Source organism: Peromyscus eremicus, chromosome 5, assembly GCF_949786415.1.
Source record: "Peromyscus eremicus chromosome 5, PerEre_H2_v1, whole genome shotgun sequence".
Taxonomy (NCBI): Eukaryota; Metazoa; Chordata; class Mammalia; order Rodentia; family Cricetidae; genus Peromyscus; species Peromyscus eremicus.
In genome coordinates, this window is record NC_081420.1 from 2,883,211 (window position 1) to 2,901,740 (window position 18,530).

General features: G+C 48.2%; 1 protein-coding gene across 2 annotated transcripts in view; it reads right to left on the reverse strand.

Moving 5' to 3' along the window:
• The window catches only part of Dapk1 (death associated protein kinase 1), a 163,551-nt gene that overhangs the window by 4,033 nt on the left and 140,988 nt on the right, over positions 1-18,530 (reverse strand). For both annotated transcript variants that reach the window (XM_059262764.1, XM_059262765.1), the window contains 6 exons: positions 13,716-13,938; positions 12,648-12,836; positions 9,533-9,730; positions 8,547-8,685; positions 6,835-6,955; positions 3,980-4,168 (listed from right to left, as the gene is read on the reverse strand). In XM_059262764.1, coding sequence (XP_059118747.1) covers positions 3,980-4,168; positions 6,835-6,955; positions 8,547-8,685; positions 9,533-9,730; positions 12,648-12,836; positions 13,716-13,938 — 1,059 coding nt within the window. The remainder of the gene's footprint in view (positions 1-3,979; positions 4,169-6,834; positions 6,956-8,546; positions 8,686-9,532; positions 9,731-12,647; positions 12,837-13,715; positions 13,939-18,530) is intronic.

The following is an 18,530-nucleotide window of genomic DNA, read 5'->3' on the forward strand; positions in this document are numbered from 1 at the left end:
GGGTGTGGGGGTGGAGTAGGGGGGTGGGGGAGGATGCCCTATCTAAATATCTAAATGTCTTTGCCCTGTTCTTGTCCTCTTCCCTGCATTCAGTTACTTTACAGTATGCTAGTCAGTCAGCCAATCAGCTGGCAGTTTACTGAGAGCTCAAAGGCTGGCATTACTGTTTGAGGTCCTTCTGGGCCACTAGCTCTAGATTCAGTATTAGTTTAAAAAATACACAACTCAGGCAAATGCAAGCGTGACGGGGCACACACACAACTCAGATAAATGCAAGCGTGACGGGGCACACACACAACTCAGACAAATGCAAGCGTGACGGGGTACACACACAACTCAGGCAAATGCAAGCCTTGATGGGGCGCACACACAACTCAGGCAAATGCAAGCCTTGATGGGGCGCACACACAACTCAGACAAATGCAAGCGTGACGGGGCACACACACAACTCAGGCAAATGCAAGCCTTGATGGGGCACACACACAACTCAGGCAAATGCAAGCCTTGATGGGGCGCACACACAACTCAGGCAAATGCAAGCCTTGATGGGGCACACACACAACTCAGACAAATGCAAGCGTGACGGGGCACACACACAACTCAGGCAAATGCAAGCGTGACGGGGCACACACACAACTCAGACAAATGCAAGCGTGACGGGGCACACACACAACTCAGATAAATGCAAGCGTGACGGGGCACACACACAACTCAGGCAAATGCAAGCCTTGATGGGGCACACACACAACTCAGACAAATGCAAGCGTGACGGGGCACACACACAACTCAGATAAATGCAAGCGTGACAGGGCACACACACAACTCAGACAAATGCAAGCGTGACGGGGCACACACACAACTCAGACAAATTCAAGCGTGACGGGGCACACACACAACTCAGGCAAATGCAAGCGTGACGGGGCACACACACAACTCAGGCAAATGCAAGAGTGACGGGGCACACACACAACTCAGACAAATGCAAGCGTGACGGGGCACACACACAACTCAGGCAAATGCAAGCGTGACGGGGCACACACACAACTCAGGCAAATGCAAGCGTGACGGGGCACACACACAACTCAGGCAAATGCAAGCCTTGACGGGGTGCACACACAACTCAGGCAAATGCAAGCCTTGATGGGGCGCACACACAACTCAGACAAATGCAAGCGTGACGGGGCACACACACAACTCAGGCAAATGCAAGCGTGACGAGGCGCACACACAACTCAGACAAATGCAAGCGTGACGGGGCACACACACAACTCAGACAAATGCAAGCCTTGATGGGGCACACACACAACTCAGGCAAATGCAAGCCTTGATGGGGCACACACACAACTCAGACAAATGCAAGCGTGACGGGGCACACACACAACTCAGACAAATGCAAGCGTGACAGGGCACACACACAACTCAGACAAATGCAAGCGTGACGGGGCACACACACAACTCAGACAAATTCAAGCGTGACGGGGCACACACACAACTCAGGCAAATGCAAGCGTGACGGGGCACACACACAACTCAGGCAAATGCAAGAGTGACGGGGCACACACACAACTCAGGCAAATGCAAGCGTGACGGGGCACACACACAACTCAGACAAATGCAAGCGTGACGGGGCACACACACAACTCAGGCAAATGCAAGCGTGACGGGGCACACACACAACTCAGGCAAATGCAAGCCTTGACGGGGTGCACACACAACTCAGGCAAATGCAAGCCTTGATGGGGCGCACACACAACTCAGACAAATGCAAGCGTGACGGGGCACACACACAACTCAGGCAAATGCAAGCGTGACGAGGCGCACACACAACTCAGACAAATGCAAGCGTGACGGGGCACACACACAACTCAGACAAATGCAAGCCTTGATGGGGCGCACACACAACTCAGGCAAATGCAAGCCTTGATGGGGCACACACACAACTCAGACAAATGCAAGCGTGACGGGGCACACACACAACTCAGACAAATGCAAGCGTGACGGAGCACACACACAACTCAGGCAAATGCAAGCGTGACGGGGCACACACACAACTCAGGCAAATGCAAGCCTTGATGGGGTGCACACACAACTCAGGCAAATGCAAGCGTGACGGGGCACACACACAACTCAGACAAATGCAAGCGTGATGGGACACACACAACCAATGAACCCAGCTCTGTTTTCAGTATTCTCAGATGATTCTAATTGTTAATAATCACCACTGTTGCTCTGGACCCAGCCTCGCTCATGTGGCCACTCGGTTTCATAGGAGTGAGGAGGTAAACGGCTGTGCCATGTTCTGAGGACAGGCATACGGGATGCAGTGAGAACATTTTCCATACTGGGCTAAGTGTCACACAATCAAGAACCAATTTCTGTCACTTCTGGCAGGTGTTGCTTGCTGAGAGGGTCTTTAAGTGTGGTCCTGACTAAGGGATGCTGCACATCAGAGTGTCTTCCTGTCCACAGACACTGTCCATGAGGACACCTCATGGGCTTTTCTCAGTATCTGTCAACCCAGGACCATTTACGGAGCCAGGGCTTCTCAATTCCCTTAGAGCAGCCAACCTAAGGCTGCCAGGAAGAGCAGAGAAGTAGTGGGTAGCTGAGGGGGCAATGGAGACCCAGCTACCCAGGACAAGAGTAACTAATGGGATCTAGAAGACAACAGCAAACCAAAGAAAACAGACCAGCTGTTGATAGAGAGTTGGGATAGTTGCTTCTACCTGATATGACTTCTGAAAATGCAACTGGTATCCTGAGACCCAATCCTGAAGTACTATGCTCACACATCACACTCCAAACGATGGACCTAGAAGCCTGTTAACATCCTAGGACCTCAACCTCCATTAAGCTACAAACACACACACAAACACACACACACACACACACACACACACACACACACACACACACACACACACAGTGAACAATGGAATAAGATTCTATCCAATCTAGACATATCCATGTATAGTAGTAGGAAAGCCAGATCCAGCCTGGACTAGTCTTGGTACAGTAGCAATAAGGAAAATAAATGTGTCCTATAAATAAACTTTCAGGAAAAAAACTCTTATTTATCATGTTATGCTTATGCATAATTAGGTGTGCATATGACAAAAATCAGGTGCACCATGGGAAAGGATATTCACATTGAGCAAAGGCTTACATAACCTAAACCTGTCAATTAAAATAGAGAACCTCCCAAACTTTGCCCTCTTTTAGGCCTCATAAAGGCCTTGTGACGTGGAACACAAGGCTCCTGAACACCCTCACCTATGTGACCTGCTGTCACTCTGGTCAGTGTATTTCTTTCTGATCTGCACTACTGCTTTGCTTTGAAAAAAAACATATTCTTGAAATTTGTGTAAACCAGGCAAGCCTTTAGTTCAAGTCCTTGAAAAAGAGGCTCAAAACCTAGAAATACCAGGCCCAGACTGTTGGAATTCCTAGCTACACCCCAGCTACATGACTACACATGCACTGTTCAGATGTTTAGTCATTCCAGGGCTTTACGTCCTATCTAATCTGTGTGCTGCATGGTCACGTGATCACTCAATCTATGTGCATGTGTGGCGTAGCTCCATGAGCCCGTATGAGCATGGGCAGGGGAATCCATAAAAATCGGGTCACAGACTGCTCCCCCTTCTTCTTCTCCCACCCCTACTCCCTGTTCATGTCTTCCACAGGCCTGATCACATTCTTTCCTGTCTCTTCCTTTTTCTAATAAAACTCTGATAGTGGGTTTTGTTGTGCCTTGTGGCTTTTCTCCCACAGTAATAATGCCACTTAATGAGTAACATTGAGCTGCCACATAAAACCAACACAGACTCCAACCACTGGTAACATTAAGGTGAAGAAGCAGAGAGCAGAAATTCTGTGTGACTTGGCAAGGTGAAGAGAGCCTCATGTGGTGGGATATTATAGGTAGCAGGGTCATTTCTCCTCTGCCAGCTGGAGCTCACCCACCCTCAGCCCTCACCTCGCCTGTGCTGTGCAGCTGCTGTGCAATGCGCCTGAGGTCATCCTCAGAGGCCAGGGGGTTCAGCTGGTCCTGCACATCATACACAAACTGCTGCAGTGACATCAGCTGGTTTGGCCCATTGAGCTTCCGCCAGGAGGGCAGCGTCGAGATGATCTTCTCACACAGGTGAGTCATGGGAGGGCAGCCCTAGATAAGCAGGTGGGAGAAGTTAGCCACTGCACAGCTGTGAAGCTCTCAGAGCCCAGGAGAGACATCATTCATCCATTCTGCACATACACAGAGACAGCGCTGTACAGGCTCAGTAACAGGGTCCATCACTAACCCAGCACTGTCTTTAGGCATAATCTAATAATCAAACACGAGGGGTTTGATAGTAGTACTATGTGTAAGGGATGATGAGTCCTCACAATAGTATTTTAGGAACTATGGGCTCAACTAATGTTCACCAGTGCCTAAGGCTTCACTCAGATCTTCCCCTGCTTCTAGCTCCACTCCCCTCCTCCTTCACTAGTCAGGTGGCCATCTTAGAAACAGTAAGGTTATGCACAGAGTGAAACAGAAAATGAGAATTTTATCAGCATCAGAGTAGATTCACGGGGTCTGCTGATGGAATATTGTTAGACCAATAGTTAGCAGTTGTATTGAAACTGTTTTTTCACCCACCAAGGTGTTGAAGCAAACCACGCTGTGCTTCACATTCATATAACCCCACACCATCCTAATTGGACGCCACTCACCACACAGGTGTTTCATTATTAGTTACACAAAATCACATCTTATGTCACCTAAATTCTACTTCTTAATTAAAAAAAGCAAAACTTGTGGCTAGAGAGATGGTGCCAGGGTTTAGAGCACCTGTTGCCCTTGCAGAGGACTAGGTTCCAGTCCCAGTATCAACATGGTGGCTCACAACCTTCCATGACTCCAGGTGATCTGACATCCTCTTCTGATCTTTATGAACACAAACATACATGCCAGCAAAACACTCATACACATAAAATAGAGGAAAAATTGAAAACAATTTAAAAAGAAAAAAGCAAAACTGTCAAGGATAGAGACAGTTCATTTGGGACATCACTTGTCTGACCTCAGGACTTGAATGGGAGTTGGTCTGCAAAGTATCTGGTGATGCCATAGTGAAGCCCAGAGAATTCAAAGACTCCCTGTCACATGAGGGACAGGCACCTTTTCCAGATCTGGGAGGAGACCTGGTTCTTCACCAAGTACTTGTCCCCAGATCACAACTTGCTGACATATAGGACCAGGCCTGCCAGATCACCCCCATACGGCAACTGAGACCTGGTGCCACCACAACAGGAAAGCAAGGGTCTGTGAGGCACAGGGGCCGGTGTCTTTGCTAGGTGAGGGTCTTCTGGGGACCCTGAAAGCACACCTGGAGCAAGAGCTGATGACGGAGGCAGGGGTGTTAGAAGAGGACACAGAGTACAGGGTGACCCCACTGGGTCAGAGAGGAGTGCATACTTCGCTCAGGGCAATAGGCACATCCCTGAGGCTGCTCAGCCTTTTCCATCATGGTGCTCTTAATCCCTTTAGCAGCCTTTCTCTGGAGAATCCTCCATCTGTCACAGGAACTGACAGCTTCCCTCATCTATGTATCACTTTCTACTGCAAGGCTTTTCTCTGATGAGGAAAAAAATACTAGTTTTCAAATGGGTATAATTCCTTTGAAAACTTTTAGAAGGATTCTTCAGTGCCAAATTATTTTAAAAATACATTCTCCAAAATTCCCATTCATGATACTTACTGTTCTACATTTGTACCTTTATAAGCTTTAATCCATCCACTTTGGGGCTATTCCATGGGCTGGATTATCCAACTTATTTCATTCCAAGCAAATAACCATTAAATAACCATTTTCCCTATTAAACTGAAATAACATCTTTTCTTCATCCCTCCCTTTTCTGATATGTGTATGTGTATTTGTGTGTGCACACAATGCATGTGCACATGTGTATGCCTGCATGCCTACTGTCTTCCTCAAACACTCTCCACCTTATTTTTGACACAGGGTCCCTCACCCCCCCTGGACTCACTGACTGACTAAAGTAGATGATCAGCAAGCTTCTTGGATCCTCCCGTGCTGGAGCTACAGGTGTGCCCCAACATGCTTAGCTGTTAGGAGAGTTCTGGGGATCCGAACGCGGGCCTTTGTGTTTGCGCACGGAACACATACAGACTCAGCTGTCTCTTCGGCTCGGCTTCTTTGTTGGCTAGTAAATGTCTGTACACACTGTGATCTCTGGGGACACCATCTAAGCTGCTCTTAACTGTTTTAGTCATAAAGCCTGTGAAACCTATTTTCTTCTTCCATTTCCATTTCAAGGTGAAAACCCCAATGCCCTCCATCCCATTCAGATTCTGGGTAGAAATGTATTACATTGGGGAAAATGTAACACTCCTTATTTTACCTGCATTGAGAACACCGTCTAATCTAGTATGTTCTCATCTGTTAGCACACATCCTTCGGTAAATTTTGTTAGTGACTATTTTTCTTTTCTGAATTTGTTATACATACTAAAATAAAGCAGATTAGAATTGCTATTGTAATTTGTAAAAAGAAATGTTATATTTAAAGAAGCCAAGAAACACTGTAAGAGCTTGATATACTCTGAAGTGGTCCACTGTTGCTCACAACAATTCTCGTCTCCAACCTTCCTGCCTCCCTCAGAGTAACAGGATAACATCACTTGCATGTAGACCTTTGTTCTGCCTCCTACTGTCAACCTGTCCCCCTGAAAACAAACCAAAGTGAGGGCAGTACAGTGGGGCCACCTCCTTGGTCAATGCTGGCATCTCCATGGCGGAGTCCAGGTCCCTCCATGTGTACTCACCGAGACAATCTGACTCCTTATTTCCTGCAGGTGATTCCGAAGAACCTTAATGTCCTTAGACCCAGAAGCCCCTGCATCCAGCACAAACAGCTTATTTGAGACATGAAGGTCATTCCCGAACCTATGGCAAAAGCAGGGGCCACATCAGCTCCGGTTCAACCTTAGGTTTTCCCACGCAGGGGCTGAGCTCCTACTAGCCCCAGAGGCTGATGGTAAGGAAAGGGAGAGGGCCCTAGTGACTCTGAAGAAGCTCTCTGTCCCTGCTGTTGGGTGAACTCTGCTGGTTCCTCTAGATGCAGTGTGTGGGAAGTCAGGTACTCTTTCAATCTTATAAGCAGGAGTCTGGGATTTCAGCATAGGTAGAGGAAGAGATAGTAGAAAGATATCAGAGCCTCCTGATGCGAAGGCTTAAGTGTTCACTTTCCGAGGGAGGAGAGGAAATACTGCTGATGGTGGAAGGCTAGGATCACAAACAGAACAAGGAAGTTACACCACTCGTCTGAAAATATTCACCTAAGACCTCTTTTCATAGCAGGAAGAAAACAGACTGCAGCTCTCATTGACAATTCAAGATCTGAGTGCCAGCATGTTACAGAAAACTGCAACTTCAAACTTTATGCTTTAAAGATTCATTTTTATTTTTACTTATGTGTATGTGTCTCTGTGTGTATGCCACTATGAGCTACATGTGTGGGTGCTGGGAACCAAACTTAGGTCCTCTGGAAGAGCGGCAAGTGCCCTTAACCACTGAGCCATCTCTCCAGCCCCCAAGTTCAAACTTGTTAATGGAGCCTTGGAATATGCTATGGTTTGGATGTGGTCTGTCCTCCAGGGATGCCTGTGTTCTAGAGGCTCTGTCCCCAGTGAGGTGATGTGTGTTAATGGGGTCTTTAAGAAGTTAGGATTAACTGAAGGTCGCAAGTCTCAGAAGTACTGCCTTCCCAACGGATTACTGTAGCTTCCTCGGGGTCTGTGCTGTCTCAAGAGAGCCTACCTTCCAAGTCCCTCCCTGAATTCCTGTCCTTACATGCTCTGCACCATGATGCCACCCACTAGGAAGTGACACCATCAAGGGGGCCTCAGAAGAACTGATGAAATAGGATTTAGACTTCTTGCCTCCTAAGCTCTTAGCTGAGTGTCCCTTTTTATTAGCTACCCAACTTCAAGTATATCATTATAGCAATGAAAAACTACCAACAGATTCTAAGTAAAAAGTTATATTTACCTCTAGTCCTTTATAAGAGAAACAAAGGTCTTACATATAATACTTGACAGCAAAGCACTCTGACCTTTTCTACTCCGTTCTGTCCCATTCCACCCTAACCCATTATGGAGCTGGACATTAACCTAAGTAATTTCATAATCCAGGGGGTGTCTGCAACTTACATGTTAAGAAATACTAATCTAAGTGCTAACCATGTAAATCCCGAGAACAGAAGTCACCTCTGTGTGGAGGTGCTGAGTGAGGTGGTGAGAGCAGGCTATGTGCTTTTACCATGTAGTCTTTGTGTCTAGCAAGGTTTATTGCATGTGTACTCATTGATTTGATGAAAATGAAAAATTCAACAAAGGTTCAATCAAAGATGAAAATTCCTTCCACCCCACCCACCCACCCCACCCCAGCATGGCCACTTGTCCTTTGCTGCACCTCTCACCTGACCCAGGTTCCCAGTTCAGATGCTCACCCCATCCCACCAGCAGGCTGCCCTCACCTGTTCCTGATCTCTTTCAGCAAGGATATATCCTTATCATATCCAAACTCGCCTCCAGCAGGCCGAGGGATATTCATGATGTCAGCATGTGTGGCCACCAGGACAACTCGGAGCGGGTTCTTCAGCTTGCCTCCAAATGCTGAGGGAGAAAGTGCACCCTTTGAAAGTCTGATCTCTTCCCTGGCTGATTCTCCTGGCCCAGAGGGAATGTGTTGGCCTCATGCCTAGACCGCCTGTGCAGGTGATACGCAACCTGCCCACAGACTCGAGGGCAGCACTCTGGAGTATGCCCCTGGCTCTGATCCTCCACTACAGTTCTTAGCAGAGTCCAAGGCAAACTGCAGCACAGGAAGCAGCTCTCAGAGGCTCCCTTATTAGAGGCAACATGCATGAGGGACATTTGCAATCAGGGACAGCTTTCACAGAAACAAAGAAAGCCTTCTGAATGCAGCCACACACTGGAGAAAGCCCAAAGACAAGCAGTCTCCAACTCACACAGACAGAGCCACTCCTCACAGAAGTGTTTTAAAGAGTTGTGACAAAGGAGAAAAAAGAAGCAAAACTATATCTTCCAGATCAGTCCTGCTGATGTGATAAGCCTGGGCTTTTTGTAGAAGCAAGCTGGCTGCTGAGCATCACCCTGAACCAGGGACAAACCAGGTGGAGCCATCACTGTCTCTAGCCAATGTGCTGAGGCACACCACCAAGGACTTTTCACAAGGGCTGTGTGGAGGTGAAGATGGAGAGTTAATCCCTCCTGCTGATGAATGGCCCAGTACTTTCCAGAAGGGAGCAGGAGTCATCGATGGAGGACTCCACTGTGCACTCCGCAATGATGACTTGCTGAGGAAGTGCAGCAGGGGTGAGAGGTTCAGGACTGGGAGGAAGACACAGCTGGGAGCCCCATTCTGTGGGGTCTGAGTGTGGCCAGCGTGAGGACCCCAAGAGAATCATCACAGGGGAAAAGAAGGAAGGACCTTACTCACCTATGGGTTCTTCAACTGGGACCAGAGACTTCAAGAAACTGAGCCAGAAAATCACTTGGTTCAGCTGGATCTCATAGGGTTCTTCTAGACTGAAAACGATGACATGGATGGATGTGGGATCATTGGCAGCGAAGTAGTCATAGCAACAAAAGTACACAGGGTTTCCAGAGAACTCCCATACACTGAAATCACCAACTCCTTCAGAAAGAAAACAAAGGCTGCAATCAGGAAACACCCACCTAACTTCAGTGGCTGTTAGCATTCTCAGGACTCTGCACAGGGCTTGTGACATCTGCAGCATTTGTCTGTGTAAGTACACAGGGACTTTTACACAGGTCCATATCCAGTGCTCTATGCCTGTCTCTCCTTCATCTGTCTACATGACTCCCTCCTAAAGGTTGTCATTAAGATAGCTTTGCCTGTATCTACACCATATTTATTCTAAATTCCCGGCAGATATATCTTGTGTGTTATAGGTGTGTGGGCCAGATGCAGATGTTTGTACACAAACAAACTTGACTATTTTCCCCTTTCATATTATTATATAAAAAGGGAGAAGGCCAATGAGGGAAAGAAGAGATCAGTCCTGTCAGATTGCACAGAATCACATGATTTTAGACACACACATCCTATAAACTGGAGGCTCAGCACAGCGTGGAAAGTTCTCCAAACAGAAATAGGACTTTCAGCACCAGAGACCTGGTTTGTGGTGGGGATGTCAAGTGAGGCCCAAATACAAGTTCCTCCTTTCTTCATGCTGCCTGGCCAGCTCTGTCCTGGGAAGCTGGGAAGAAACACAGCTTGTAATGGAGGAAGTAGAATGGACTTTAATCCTGGTCATTGGGACCAGGAGCTCTCAAACTTGGTCCCCTCCAGGTGATTCCTGAGCCAGCTGGTGTTAAACAGTCACAGCTTCAGATGACGTGATGTTTTTCACTAGGTACAGGATAATTATAGGGCCTCACCAGTGTGTCTAACTTGTGACCCGTGGGCCACATTCCAGTATAGCTAGGAATGTGGTTCAACACACCTGCAAATGATGATGTCACATCACAGTGTTGAAGTGTTGGACACATCTGGACATGATATGATCCTGCTATTTTTCTGAAGGTCTCCCCATGGCAGACATGATAGCAGCTCTTCACTACACATTCCTCCCAATGCCTTTTGGGCATCCCCATCACTCTGTCATTGTCCCTGCTGAGGATTTGTGAGCTGCAGGCTGCATCCCCAGTGACCTGATGGAAGGCTGAGAGGTGGGGCATGGTGGGAGGTGGTCAGGTGCAAGGCCCTCAGGAAGAAGTTAACACCTCATTACTTTAGTGTCTTTTGAAAGTAGGTTATTATAAAGAGAAGCTGGCCACATCCCTGGACTCTCTGGCTTCCTTTCTCAGCATGTACCCTCTCCTGTCATGATGCTATCTACTTGCAATGTGAAAAGGGGACCCTAACAATAGATGGAGCTGATGGGGCCATCTGATGTTGGCTTTTCAGCTTATCTTTCCTTTATAAAGTACTAACATCAAGTATTTGAGTGAGAAGAGCAGAAAATGGAGTGGTATGATAGTGATACCTAGAAGGGAGGTCACTATTGTAACCATACCTGAAAATGGAGAATCAGCTTTAGAACTGGGTAACAGACAGAATTTGGGAGAGTTCTGAGACACAGGCCACCCACCACTCCCATCACAGGCCAAGGGACTTAGGAGGGCAGTCTAATTTCACAGAGCAGAGCTCAGGCAGTCCTCCTAAGCTCACCACCCAGCCACCTCAGGATTCTGATTCCTGCTTTATGTTGAGACACTGTAGGTGCTCCAGTCATGTGAGTTCAGACTGGGAGCAGACACATCTGGCATCCACATGGTGCTGATTCTGCAGGTATGCAGAATGCTCAAGGACTGTGGATCATGGCAGCAATCACTAAAATTTCCAAGGAAAGTCTGAGAAACCAGGCAGGGGCTGTCACACCTGGGGAGGAGACTAGAGCGCCTAGTGAATTTATGGGGTGGGCTGCAGCTGGGGTTAGGGGAAGGCAGAGCTACCAGCATGATGCACTACTATCAGCTGGCAAGAGCTTCAGGCACAAGATGCTGCTGGACTTGGAGACTAAGGTTTGATGTCTGCTTTGATGGAGTCACTTCCGTCTTGGGCCAGCTAGCCTTTCTTGTTCCTGTGTCTTCCTTTTGGACCTGGAAGGTTGGTTTTACCCCTCTCCCTACACCACTGTGTCTTGAGAAAGTAGTCAACTTTTGTTTACTGAGTCACATAAGTTCTTAGCTGCAAGGAGGTTAAGCCTGAGATGAGACCTGGACAGACTGTTTTACTGAAGTTTTTGAGACAGGGTCTCACTCTCTAGCTCAGGCTGGTGTTGAGCTTGTGGTGATCTTACTGCCTCATCTTGGGTGCTGGAAGTATAGGCATGCACCTCAGTGCCTGGTCTGGACTTGGGCTCTGAGGTAAGATTTTGGAACTTATGACAAAAGAATGACTGAACTATGGGGACAGGAACTTCTTCGGCGGCTGGAAGAGCATACTGGAGCCTGGGTGTGGCTCACGCAAGAGAGCGCTGCTCTACAGTGTGGGGTGCTAGGAGGTGAGGAGATGCTGAAATGTGGTGGTAGAGGAAGGTGGTGAAGTCACTGGGGCGCTGCACTGAGGCTCACCTAGGTTACATGAAAGTCTCTATCTCATAAGCAAACAAACAACAACAAAACACTCAAAGAATTCCCTATATGTATGCCACAGCATTAGGCATGACTGTCAGTGTGTTAAACATCACCTTTTCAAACTTGCTTCATCAAACTATGAGGGTCTGTGTGTATCATTATATCCCCACCTAAACTGGCATTTGATTCTACATTTCAAAAGGCACTAATCACCCAATCAGTCATTTACTGGGTGCTAGGTTTTTTGCTAGGTGCTGATAGCTCCCTACCATGTAGTTTTGCTTTTAGTGTGTTAGCCAGCCAGCCATGGCTCAGGCCTGGGTCAGCCCCATTATTGACTTTCTTTGGATGCAGCAGATACTGCTTAGTAAAAGCTGCTTTTGGGTAATGACTTGAAGCCCTGTGAAAGAAAAAAACAAGTTCTTTCCCTCAGGGTAGATAGGGCGTACCGTTCAAATAAGCATTCTGGATGTCGATGGCCTTCGTGGACTGATCATCAGCAGAGCCATGTAGGTGGTGAGGTGGAGCCACAAACACTTCCAGCATCCCTTTGGTGAGGCCCGGCTCGAACATCATGCTGCGGCTCCTCACACTCACATTCTCACAGCCGGGGTACAGGTTGTTAATGCTCACTGAGACTGCAGGCCAAAGGATTAGGACTCAGGACATGGCATGGGAATCCCAAAGCAGGCAAGGAGGAGAAAGGTGGATAGTAAGGGACGAGGTGGATCCAAGGAAAGGGAGGAGTGCAGGGTGGGGGATCAGATGCATGTGTATTTCAGTGTATCTTTCCATAGATTGAAAGCCTCACACGAGCACTAGGGATCCCCAGGAATGTCTCATGCCCAGCACCTGTGTCCAGGACAACCACCTGGCAGAAGTGGACATCCTTAGTGGTCTGTGGGCACAAGCTAGAAGAGAATAGCAGGCAATATTGGCGGGAGGCCTTTCCTTCCTACACCTCAGTGATAAATGTTCATGGCATGGATAAAGGGCCAGGACAGGCTTGTTCATAGCAAGTTAAAAGTAATAGCTTATGAAACCACAGAGAAAAAAATTTGTTGACTACTGCCCTCTAGTGACAACAAGAGGCAGACTTGGAGGGAAAACCTATTTTGATCTGAAGGTCATTAGCAACTTCCTAGGCAAGCTGTCAAGAGTTCTTCCCATGATGTTGGATGTCTCCCTTTATCCTGTACAGAACAACAGAACAGCCACGATCCCTGAAGGGGGCCACAAAACAGAGTAAGACATGTGGCAGCCAGTGACAGTGTGTGTAAAGTTCCTTGGAAAATCAAGTCCCCACCAGCCTGAGTCACCCCAGTGTGTGAACTCAGACTGCTCCTCCCCACCCCCAGTGCTTGTCTCACTTCAGGAGCACTGTGGATTTCTCCAGTGGTAACAGGACATGCTACATTTTTCCTGGGACCTCAGCCTTTGCCTTCAGGCATCTCTCACCCTAGAGAATGTAAAACCCAGCAACTTCAGGAGGCGTGGCCACCCCCTGGAGCTCCTACCTGTTGGCTTAGCAGCCAGGGGTGATGGTGGGAAGCGGGTGGAGTTGGTGGAGGAGAGTCTGGGCCTGCGCCTTCTGAAGAAACTCCTCAACAGCCCACATTTGAGAGATTCCACCAGTGTGGATTTCCCCGATCCCGAGTGGCCAAACAGCTTGAGCTTGATTCTTGGCTGGAGATTCTGCGTGGGTCGGAGTTGCTGGATGAAGAGTCCTCTGTGTGTGTCCTGCCAGAGGAATAAGAACCCCCTCGCCCTTAGTCAGGGGAAAATTGAATCTCTGAGCAGACTATACCCCATGGGCCTTGGGCTTTCTGGTCCTGGGTCTGCACTTCCTACTGGAGTCAGGAATGCATTTCCTTGCTGTTTCCACAGAAATGTTTTTAAACTCAGGAAAGCACACAGCATGGCAGTCACCGTTCTGAAGTGTGGGGTTGGTTCAGGGGCTCTAATCTATCCCCATATCATCAGGAAAGCACATGGCAGTTACCGTTCTGAAGTGTGGGCTCCAGGGGGTTCCAGGCTATCCTCTTGCTGTCAACCATCTCTGCTCCCCCATTTCAGAGCCCCTTCGTCATCCCCAGGAGTCCCAAGCCCATTAGCAGTCACTGCCCTATCCATCTGTTCAGCCCCTGGCAACCTCTGTTCTCTGACTCTGGATCTGCTTCCATGGCATCTGGATCCTAACAAATTGGGTGGAAAAACCTGTGAAGCATCAACTTAGACATGAAGTAAGATGAGCCCTGTCTTACCAACTAGGGGCCTGTTCCTCTATGTGGAGAGTCTGAGGCATTGGTGGTACTGTCATGGCATAAGAGGGTAGAGCCTGCCCCTTTCTGGGCTGCGAGGTGGTTCCTTGAGGGCCAGTCATGGTACATGCAGGGCCTGTCTCTCTTTGTATGAAATTTCTGGTTCCTTTCACAAGAGAGTCCAAGCCTGTTCTGGAAAAGTCTGGTTCCTTTAGGGCCACACCCGAAGGAGACTGGGGAGAAGGCACCACAAGTGGAGGCCACCTGCTGCGGGACAGCTAAAGGACAGCGGAGTGGTAGTGCTCTGCCTGTGGGGGGAAGCATGAATCTCCTCAGCACGGAATCACCCTCAGATTCATTCACTCATTCATCCATAAACACAGTGTTCTCCAAGTGTTAGGCTCAGTGCTGAGACCTAGGCAATTGAAGCTGTCAGGTCCTTAGTCTTGAAGAGATACAGCCCTACGGACAAACTGACTTTGAGCGTAACATCTGGATGGGATGTTTTGTCAGGAGGCAACATCATCTCTGTCCTCAGGCATCCTTCATGCCACAAGGTCTCATCCTGACCTCAACACTTGTCTCATTTTTATCATCTGCTGCTCTTTCCCTAATGAGGATCTGTTTGAAGCAATTACATGTAGTGATTGCATATCTTCTCCTTCACCGGGCCCCAGGAGTTTCCCCTGTATTGCAGCCTAACTTCCTTACACACCACAAAACTCATCTGTCTTTCATCTCCTCCTGCAACCTTCATTTCTAGCAGGCTTGATCCATGTGTGGCTCTCCATCATGACCCAATAGACTGAGTTCTAGCCTCTAGACCAGGAGCCAAGTGAAAGGCAGAGCTGGCATCCCAGCCCTGGCACACACCAGATGATTAGCAAACAACTGGTAGCATCAGAGGAGACCCACAACAGGGCATCTCACCGAGACACAACCTGGCTGGGTTCTAAGTCCTGAGATGCTCGTTCTCTGCTGACCCCTTCACACTGAGCCACCATTGCTTCTCCCGTTAATTACCTTGTGGTTGGAACCAGCCCTTTCTCAGCAGTGGTGACACTGTCCCCTGGTGGGCACTATGGGGAGAGATGTATTTTAGGTCCCACAAAGTGAGGATGCTTGGGCACCAGATGGAAAGGTGTGCTTCTCTATACCTCCTATGGTGAAGAATATTCTGGGTCTCTGGTTGATCAGGGTTTACACATGAGAGAAATCTTCTGAGAAGTCACCTCAGCTTAGGACTTAGCACATTTTTGCACACAGCCTGGGGGGAGGGGTGGAACACAGAGTTTTTCAAGATTATGGGTATCTTATAAATTGGTGGCTGGCTCACACAGTATTAAAATCTTTTATTTATTTATCTTGTGTGTGTGGGGGGGGGTGCTGTGGCACACATGCAGACGTTAAGGGCAGCCTTTGAGGGATGTTCTCTCCTTCTACCTTGTGGGTTCAAGCTACAGCTAACACCTTCATTTTCTAACCCATCTTCCTGGCCTTATCTAAATTTCTGTTTTACCTTTATGCATTGAGACTGACGGCCCTTTGCTTAATCCTAAAACTGAGCTGTTCAAGTTGCCATGCTAACAGTCCAATTAGCACCTGTGGTAAATGCTCTCAGTAACTCCAGGGCAGTGGTAGGCTCTCCCTAGACCAGGAGCACTAGGCCCCATGTCCCAGCATGTTCACACTGAGACACATCATTTCTTCCAAGTGTGTCCACTTCCTGGTTGGTGAGATTCCACTGAGAAGTGTCTGCAATGGATGCTCCTTGGTGACATGGCGTTACAAAAGGCAAGCTGTGAACTCTCAGGTGACTGTCACAGAAGCTGTGTCTGCTCCTCCCCTTTGTTGGATAAGGAAACTGAGGCTCAAAACAGCCCCAAACTGTTGCCCAAGGACATGGAGTAAAGCAGAATCTACTACTGGATCCTCCATCCTTGTGAGTGTGAAAGAGAGGTGAACAGAGGGAAGAAATGGACAGAGACGAGCGGATGGAAGGCAGAATCTCAGGCTGTGTGCTGGAGGCTCAAGCACAGTGGACCACGTAAGCCACTGCAGTCCATCTCACTGGAAGACAAAGCCCCACAGGGCACAGTCTCAGACACAAAGTCGCTGTGGGGCTTCTAGACTTCAGTAAGAATTTATAAATCATCACTAGAAAACTGTGCGAGGTGAGAAAAGACCCTCCCTGCTTGTATTTCCACAAGGTGTGGCATGTCACTTTGGCACCTAGTGGTTTTGTTTCAGAGGCAAACCCATTCACATCTGGGGAGAGTGGAGCATGGTCACCTGCCTCTCAAGAGCGGGAGTTGGCCATTCATCTCTGAATCACATGCCAACAAGCTAATTAATAACTGACTCCAACACATCCTGTTTTATAAAAGAAGGCAGTGTTTTGCTAAATTTACACCTTGGCTTTTATGAGGCCCTGAACTCGGGCCAGGCAAACAAACACATGTTCCCACCTTTAAAGTGGGGATACAGATATCAGACAGAAGTGGATTTCCAAGGAAGGAACCCGACCTAGATCACCCCCTGCTGCCTATGTTTAGGTCCCTTTCATGTCTTTTTCTGTCCACCAAGAGATGGCAACCTTGGCCAAGAGGCTCTGGAGCAGTGGTTCCCAACCTCCCTAATGCTGCGACCCTTTAACACAGTTCTTCATGGTGTGGTGACCCCTAACCATGAAATTATTTCATTGCTACTTCATAACCGTAATTTTGTTACTGTTATGAATCATAATGTAAATATCTGTGTTTTCCAGTGGTCTTAGGTGACCCCTGTGAAAGGGTCATTCGATCCCCAGGTTGAGAACCACAGTTTTAGAACATACGCCAACAGGAATACTTTCTCATGAAGGTAGGCAGAGAACACTTTAGTCTTGAGCCAGAAAAAGCAAAGAATCCTAATTCTCATGTCTGAGGGAATCTTACTTCATCCTGAAGGATGATCACTCTTGCTTCTCACTTCGAACCCTGGAATATAAACCCAATGCACTGTCACAACCTGCCCTCGACAGGAGTTTCTGATAGCCCTCTATGGGTGGTCAAAGCATTTTCACTTCTGGCCACTAGATGGCAGAGCAGGGACAAGCTGAGGAGCCCAGAGGGAGCACCCTGGAAGGCAGTTTTTAATCAACCCCCATGAACTGTTTTCCTACCCTAAGGAACTGCTCCAGACCAGTTCTAGGAGGTGCTATGTTAATTGGTTTGGAGTGAAGCACAATTATAGCCGACCAAAGTGAACACTTAGCTGATGGTCTGAGACTAGACCTGGCTGGCCTCAAACCCAGCCTGGCCAGGCCCTCAGTAGCTGGGCCAGGTAGGAGCTTGTCCACCCAGCACCCCTGGGTTAACGGTGCTACTTCACTCTTTCTCAGGTCCTACAATGTTCTCCAGTGTGTGTCCCTTGGGTCTGTGGGTGTGACTGGGCCACACACAAGGCCTAGGGCATCAAAGGTTTGGGTGAGTCCTCTGTGTGCAGACTAGACACCATTTCATAAGACACCTCCCAACACCAAGGAGTGCAGGTTTATGGAACCTTCCATGTGGTTGTGAAGGGAGGGTTGTAAGACAGGTTATACCCACCACTGGAGAGCTTTCATCTCTTGTTTTAAGTACTTGCTTAGGTAGTTATTCTTTTTTTTTTTTCTCCAAAGCTCACAAAGCAACTGGCCTGCACAGTCCCTGCCAAGCCCAGCCCCACACGGGCTGTCAATGGCTTCCACTAGCAGGGCTCCCTGCCTCTCCTCCAGACCCCCCCATCACAGCCTGAACTTAGCAGGTAGGCCTCTGGGTTTGCAGTTTTCTCTCTTCAGCACTTTTCCCCTGGCAAGTTAGCTTTCACTTCCCCCAGGAAAGATGACTGAACCCACAAGCTGAAAAGGAAGCGGGCAGCAATCTGGAGGAGCCAGATAAGAGCCCCAAGAAGAGACAGTGGCTTCCAGCACGTGGCAGAAGCTGTTAGACCCAAATGGAAGGAGTGAGGATCCTAATTATGCAAATGCTCTTCACTCCTGGTGAATCTAAATTCTGGGCAACACCCAATATTGTCCATTTTCCAAAACAT